Source organism: Microtus ochrogaster, chromosome 4 (genome assembly GCF_000317375.1).
Source record: "Microtus ochrogaster isolate Prairie Vole_2 chromosome 4, MicOch1.0, whole genome shotgun sequence".
Classification (NCBI taxonomy): Eukaryota; Metazoa; Chordata; class Mammalia; order Rodentia; family Cricetidae; genus Microtus; species Microtus ochrogaster.
The window spans coordinates 277249-285306 of record NC_022011.1 but is presented as its reverse complement, the minus strand read 5'-3'; the positions used below and the strand labels follow the sequence as shown (position 1 = coordinate 285306).

General features: G+C 44.0%; 1 protein-coding gene across 1 annotated transcript in view; it reads left to right on the top strand.

Moving 5' to 3' along the window:
* Ednra (endothelin receptor type A) overlaps positions 1–6578 on the top strand; it is a 65187-nt gene extending 58609 nt beyond the window's left edge. The window contains exons 6-8 of the mRNA XM_013353500.2: positions 347–480; positions 831–939; positions 3271–6578. Coding sequence (XP_013208954.1) covers positions 347–480; positions 831–939; positions 3271–3411 — 384 coding nt within the window. The 3' untranslated portion in view covers positions 3412–6578. The remainder of the gene's footprint in view (positions 1–346; positions 481–830; positions 940–3270) is intronic.
* The last annotated feature ends 1480 nt before the right edge of the window (positions 6579–8058 follow it).

Below are 8058 nucleotides of genomic sequence, written 5' to 3'. Positions count from 1 at the left end.
CATGCTTAAACTCACAAACACACATGTCCTCATGCTTAAACTCACAAACACACATGTCCTCATGCTTAAGTTCACAAACACACATGTTGCATGCTTAGATTAAACCACTGTGTAGACTCTGGCCACTTCCTGATGTTCTGGCATAGACCTCTACTGTTGTCCTCAGGACAACATGAGCCTGGCAACTGGGCAAAGGCGTGGTTAATGATGCTTCCATGAGACAGTTGCACTCTGGGTATTAAAATGCAGACGTATGTGGGGGCCACTCTCTCCTCCCTCTGGTGTGTCACTATTCCGCCCCTGGCAGCACTCACCTCTCTCCTTGTCTGCGTGCACTCTCCCCTAGCGTCGAGAAGTGGCGAAGACCGTGTTCTGTTTGGTTGTCATCTTTGCGCTCTGCTGGTTCCCTCTTCACTTAAGCCGCATTTTGAAGAAGACTGTGTATGACGAGATGGAAAAGAACCGATGTGACCTGCTCAGGTACCGTTCCGGGTGCCCACTGAAAAAACTAGTCTCCCAGCTTTCCACATTTATAGAATGTTTGCATTCTTACTAGCTCTGAAACTTAAAATTGTAACCTTAGTTATATGTTTTTAGCTGACACAGCCCATAACTGATCCCAAAATGTGAGTCCTGTCTGTTCCCTTCCTAAAGCCGGGCACAGGGATTGCCTCTAACCACAGCATTGGGCCTGCCGCCCTTCTTACAAATGTCTATCTGCCACTGTGAGACGTGGCTTTGGGGCACAAGAAATGCTCATCTGAGGAACAAATGCTGCTTACAGGTTTTCAAGTGGCGTGTTCTGATGACACTGTTTTCTTTTGCTCTAGCTTCTTGTTGCTCATGGATTACATCGGTATCAACTTGGCAACCATGAATTCTTGCATAAACCCAATAGCTCTGTATTTTGTGAGCAAGAAATTCAAAAATTGTTTCCAGGTAAGACTGTTTTGCAAGCTCTCTAAGGGCTACTGGCTCAGTGTGTCCCATATCCAATGGGCATAGCCCACTCCATTTCTTCCTGCTTTGACCAGGAAGAATGTTTCTCTTCATTCAAGAAATGAAAATCGCTTCTTGCTGCCTAGAAAGAAAGTCAGACTTGAACGGAGCATAAGATCAGTATATATTCAGATGACATATTCACAGGTTAAAGCTAAAAGGACTGTCTTTACCGGATGCCAGTTTAGTGCCTCCCTTCAAGAGGAATGCTCAAACCTAAGTGCCATACGCTGGAAATACAGAAAGCTGATCCACACCTTTCATTGTCTTAGACGTGAACTATTCTTAGGCAAACATGAGCTCTGTGGCTGAAGAAGCTCTCGCTAAATGCAATTAATTAATGGTGCATTTGATAGCATTCTTTTCCCAGTTGGAGAGGTGATCCAGCAGGTAAGGGCATTCACTGCTCTTGTAGAGGCCTCAGGCTCCCCTCCTAGCACTCACATGGTAGCTTAGAGCCATCTGGAACTACAGTTCAGGGCATTTCATGCCCTCTTCTGGCCTTCTGGGACACCAATCACACACGTGGTATGCATGCAAGCAAGCTCTCATACACATAAAATAAAAATAAATCTTAAAAATAAATAAAGTAATAATAAGTAATAGAATCTCCAAAAAAAATGGGATACATACTACTCTGGACATCTATCTGTACTGCTGTGACTTCACTCGAAGTCTATGTTCTTGTTTCAGATCTTCTTCCAGACAAACCAACATCCTTAGGAGCCCCAAGCCTGTCATTGATGTGCCTTTTTCCCATTCTGGACTGACTGTAGCATAGCCCTAATGTTTGCTGGGTTGTGTTATCTTGAACCAAGATGTTTGACTTTAGGTCACAATACATATTATGCAGAACATAGTAGAGGTAAGGGGAACAGGCCCTGGAAGCAGCCAATCTTGCCCAACAACACCACTCAGCTTTACTAATGGTCTCATCCATGTGTGATTGGTGCCCCTCCAGCTCACTCAGTAACCTCACCTGAAAAATAGATGGGCTAAATAACCATCCAGTAAGTACGACTCAGTGGGAATGACTGATGGATGAATGGGTAGGTAGACAGACAGACAGACAGACAGACAGACAGACAGATAGATAGATATAGATATGTCTTAGGTTTCTATTGCTGTGAAGAGACACTATGACCATGGCAACTCTTATAAGGGAAATATTTAATTGTGGTGGTTCACTTACAATTCAGAGGTTCAGTCCATTATGGTGGGGCATATGGTGACATGGAAGCAGGGATAGTACTGGAGAAATAGCCGAGTGTCCTACATCTTGCTGGCAACAGGAAGTCAACTGACTCATTGGGTGGTATCCTCAGTATCTCAAAGCCCACCCTCACAATGACACACAAGGCCGTATCCACTCCAACAAAGCCACACCTAATAGTGCCACTCCCTATGACATTATAGAATTATGGGAGCCAATAACATGCAAACCACCACAAGATGATAGATAAAGAGATAGTAGAGAGATGAATGGATGGATGGACAGACAGACAAACAGATACATATACACACACAATAAGTACCCAGTATGAGTAGCTGGCTATTGCTTAACATAGAGAAGGAAAACAGTAACTGCTTTCACAGAACCCATGATCTAAACAAAGACAGACATATTACTCAGAGGTTGGTACAAGCAGGTGAGAGTTGGTGATGGAGCTTCACTGTCATGACTTTGAGGTCTCCCAAAGGCTACAAACCACAAAGTGCTGGGACTAACATAGTTTGGCTCACATACGGGTCCCAACTTGTGTATTTATATATTAATTATAGGACAAGAAAATTTTCCTGTTAAAAATCCTCAGAAACTAAAACACATTCCCAAAGGAAAGAGTCCAGTCTGGAGAGCCCTGCCTTGCAATTTCCATTCTGCTCTTCTCCTTGGACCCCACTCTCATCCTTTATAAAGAGGTGTCAAGAGCCCTACAGCGGGGCTGTAAGGAAGGTTAGCGGAGGTACTGATAGATGCCTGCACCTCATAAGGAATACACTCTGATGAAAGCGGGTACCAGGCCCTTTCCCAGATCTCCTCATGCCCTGGAAGAGCCTCCTCTCTGCTATCCCTCTTCCTAGCTGTGAAGAACACAATTAAAACAAAAAGAAGCAACTTCTGCTCCTAATCTCTACCTTGACAAGCTCCAACTGTCCTCAGTTGTCCATGGGCATTGCGCCCTCACTGGTGATCCCCAAGCCTTCATGTGTGGCTAGGAATGGGCGGGCTGACTCAGTCACTCACACACCCTCTCTCTTTCCCACCCCCAGTCATGCCTCTGCTGCTGCTGTCACCAGTCCAAAAGCCTCATGACCTCGGTCCCCATGAACGGAACAAGCATCCAGTGGAAGAATCACGACCAGAACAACCACAACACAGAAAGGAGCAGCCACAAGGACAGCCTGAACTAGATGAACTAGCCCTCTGCAGATTCGCCAATCACTGTGTCTTCAAGTCCTGGCGGGGAAAACGGACACACAGCAGCGGGCCTCCCTAAAGCTCCCAAATTCCCTCCCTTGGTCCTTCTCTAATCCAACCCAAGAAAAGAAAAGCACTCCTGCCCTCCCAACAGCATGTGGTGGAACAGCTTCCAACCACAGTCAATGGGTCTACCTAAAAATTTGCATAATTTGCATGTCATATCCAACACTTGAAAATTATGAGAGCTGAGGGAGATTGTTCAAGGAACCCATACAATATCTGCAATCTTTGCAGGAACACAGAGTTTGAAAGTTCAACCAGCATTCAGCCAGTTCTATGGGGCAGCGAGTAAGAATGTTCAGCAGAGAACCCTAGAGCAGTGGTTCTCAACCTTCCTAACACTGCAACCCTATAAGACAGCTCCTCAGATTGTGGTGACCTCCAACCATAAATCATTTTTCTTTGTATTTCATAACTGTAATTTTTCTACTGTTATGAATCATAACGTAAATATCTGATATTTCTGAAGATCTTGGGTGACCCCTCTGAAAGAGCCATTCCACCCCAAAAGGGTCTGACCCACAGGTTGAGAACCACTGATCTAGCGGTTCTACTGGGTTGAGTGGTACATGCCTGTAATCATGGAACTGAAGAAACGAGGCAAAGGCAATCAGGAGTTTGAGGTTAGTCTCATCCTTGCGGTTCATAAAAGCCTGGGCTATATAATATTCTGTGTCAGAAATACAGATTTTAAAAAGGTTTAGAGATAATGACAAGATTCTTTTCGTTAGCCAGAAGCACTGTGAGGCTAAAGTACTTTGGAGATGTCATTTGGTGTTAGTGTTTTCTATCTGCTTGGACCCTGGAAATGATTGTCCCTCTTATTTGCATATACTCAGAAGAAGATGCAGAGAATGGCATCGATGAGCAATGGGCATGTTTCTGTGTCACTGTTTATTTGTGAACGTGACTTCTAAAGCTGCCACAAATGCAGCCAGAGCCTGGCACTGCCGGAGCAGTGTAGTAGCTGCTCAACAAAGAATTTTTAAGGCCCTCTATATTTTCTTTTTTTCTTCCTTTTTTTTTTATTTTCAAGACAGGGTTTCTCCGTAGCTTTTTGGTTCCTGTCCTGGAACTCTGTAACTAGCTCTTGTAGACCAGGCTGGCCTCGAACTCACAGAGATCCACCTGCCTTTGCCTCCCGAGTGCTGGGATTAAAGGCGTGCGCCACCACTGCCCGGCCCTTTTCTTCCTTTTTTTTAATGATGTTTTTATTAGATCATATTTGTATTTGGTTTTATTTAAATTTTGAGACAGGACTTCACTATGTACATCAAGCTAGCCCCTGAACTCACAGATATCCACCTGTTGCTGCCTCCCAAGTGCTGGAATTAATGGCGTGTGCCATTACATCTGGCGTGAGCATATTTTTATGTCAAATTAAAAATAATAACACTTGGGAGCTGGACAAGATGGCACATGCACATGCTTAAGGCTCTTAACACTTGGGGAGGCTGAGGCAGGATGACTGAGTGTCATCACAGTGGGAGGGATTCCACCTTAAAATAATAGCTATTAATAATAATACTGACATCCTCCAGTTCTAGTTCTCATAACCCTTCTTTGGCAATGTGAAGGCATGTCCTGAAGCTAAAGTGAGTCGCTGGAGTGTGCCTGAGACGCCCAGTGCCATGCCGGAAGCACACCTAGGAGGAAAATGCTGAGTGGCTTTTGAGGACCTGAAAATCTTCTCCAAGCTCTGCGGTAGTAGCACGTATATGATGTGTGATCCCTTTCGTGCACTCAGTGTCTTCCACAGCGATGACTGGCTACAGGCTTTCCTGCTCATTCCTTTTTCCAGGCAGGAAACAATGTCATAGTGGCCAAAAAAGCTGATTGTGTTGAGTGAAATGTATTATATCTGCGTGAGCCTTTAACTCTTCACTCCTCTCTGATATAAACTTCAGTCTCTACCCTGTCCCCAGATTCCCAGTGGTCACCATTTCAAAGGGCCCTCAGTAATTCTACTGGGCATTTTCCCAGATGTTTACAGACTGTGAGAATGACAAATATCTTTTATTCTGTATGTATATAAATATATAAATAATTGTAAATTTCTTGTAGCCAAATTTTCTGTGATAGTCTCTATGGAATGTGTGAGAGTATAAGTGTGTGTGTGTGTGTGTGTGTGTGTGTGTGTGTGTGTGTGTGTAAGTATGTATGGATTTAATATAATCTTAGGATGCCTTGTGTTTTTACCAAAGCACATGACTGGGAATGGATTCTAGCTGGTTGTTCATTATATAACCCATAAGAACCTCAAGTGTTCCATACTTGTGACTCGGTTACCATTACAGATTGTGGACAGCATCATCCAAGGGAATGAGCCATAGGCTAGCAGTTGGAGATTTTGTTAGGTTGGATGACTTGAAAAAGCAGCATTCGGGGCCATAGAGTTGTCCATGATGGAGCAAGGTGTTTTGTAGTTGGAAGTATCATACTCCTCTCTTTATTTCCTTGAGTGTTTTTTTATTTGGTGTGTGTGTGTGTGTGTGTGTGTGTGTGTGTGTGTGTGTGTGTGTGTGGTTACTTTTTGTACTGGGGATTAAGCCCATGACCATATGCTAGGCAAGTGTTCTACCAAAGAGCGACATCCCCAGCCCAGAATTACTTTTGTTCTAATCCTCAACTGTGGTACAACTGAAAAGCTGCCTGGAGTTTCTGCCATATGCTTGGCTTATAGATAGATTGTTGGTGGAAAACTAGCTATGTTGACTTGTGTCCTATTTTATTACAGTCACCACATTAGGTTGTTTGGACTGCAGGGCTGAGACATACTGTCCCTCTGTGTTGTAGTAGTCAGTCCCATGCACACACCTGTACATGCCTATAATTCGATATAGATGCACACAGTTTTGTTTATTAGACCATTGTCTTCTTAAAGATGCTTTTTTTACATATAAAATACATGTTTTAAATCCAGAACCTCTTAGATCTAAATACACAGGCTTCGGTGCGCATTTTGTTCTTGGACTGATAACTATGGCTCACTCATACAAACAGTTCTGATTTCTACCTTTACCATATTTCCAGCAAATTACTTTGTCGAAATGAGGGAGAAGCTAAGGGCCTGGGTTGGTAGTGTCCTTAAACAGAAAATAAAGGTTTACAAAAATATCGCAAGTGTCCTTCTCTCTCTTCTTTTTTTATCTCTTTCCCCCTGAGGCAGGGTTTCTCTGTGCAGCCCTGATAGTCTTAGCACTCATTCTGTAGACCTGGAACTCAGAGAACTGCCATCAGCGCTGGTGTGTCTTCTCACTTAAATAGATCTTCCTAGGAGTGCCTGTTGTAGAGAGTCTTGAGATTTCACCTTAGTAGCAGTCAGGCAAGCAATCTCACTTTTGAACAGATCCTCTGTCGAGTTTCCATCACCCTGCCCTGTTGTGCAGCACAGTTAACTCTCCTATCCGTCCCTTATCTTTCTAGTCAAATCATACTGCTTGATATTGGTTATACAGCAGTGAACAAAACAGACAAAGTCCCAGATCTGATGGAGCTTGCGATCCAGAGGAATTAAGAGCCAATAAACAATATGCTGTTTGACTACACAAAGGAAAACACACACCTATGGCCTGTTTGTTTGACATCGCCAATTAGATGGCTAATAGACCATAATATATACAGAATGAACCTGACATCTCCCAAACTGTGCTAGCAAAATATTCTTCTGTTCAGTTAAATACAGTCCCGTCTTTGGGAGATTTAAGACAAACATTTGAAGCCACTTCTCATTGTTTTCTCTTACACCTTACACCAACTTCTCAGTGAGTCCAGAAGCCCCCTTGGTAGACTGTGCCTAGGACTGTGCCACCTTTCTGCCCACCTCTGTCTCCTACTGTGTCGTCTATGTCACCTGTGACACTCCACCTGGGGCCGGTGTAACTGTAGCAGGTTCTCATCCTGTCTGCTTGTTCCCTGCTTTGCACACACCCACACTCGTGGGAGGTCACACTCCATCCACACTGAGACTGGGTAAAGCCAGGCTGGCCGGCGTATTTGTGGGGGTTTGGGGTCTAAGAAAGCACTAGGTAAGAGAGATTCATGTCCCTCTGTGGTAGGGCAGAAAGCTCGTGAGTCTGGAGCTGGCACCCGTGGTTTGGGCATGATGAAAAGAATCAATCTATCCAAGACACAAATATGGCAACGAGTATTGAGGTTGCCATTTTGGGGTTTTCTTAATGCTTCCCATGGCTTGTGGGAACAAATCAGCTCCTTTACCTTTTGTCCTGTTCTGGTTAGAATCCGTTTTCCATTGCTTAGAAGAACACATTATAAGACTAGCTCGCCTAAATTATCTTGATTCATCTTTTTGCATTTGGAATTGGTTTGTTTGTTTTAGAGCAGGTTAAAGTGTGCAAGAAAAGTAAACCAGAATTGAGTTGTTTCTACACGCTCCCTTTCCCCCTCCACTCTCAGTGTCTCCCATTACCCTTTGGCTCAGGGCAGCACATTTGGTGCAGGGACTGGACCAAGGCTGACATGGCTTCATTACTAAAGTTTAGACTTTACATCGGGACTCACCCCCTGTGCTCTACACCCTGTGGGTTTTAGCAGGTGTATAATGCCACATAACCTCC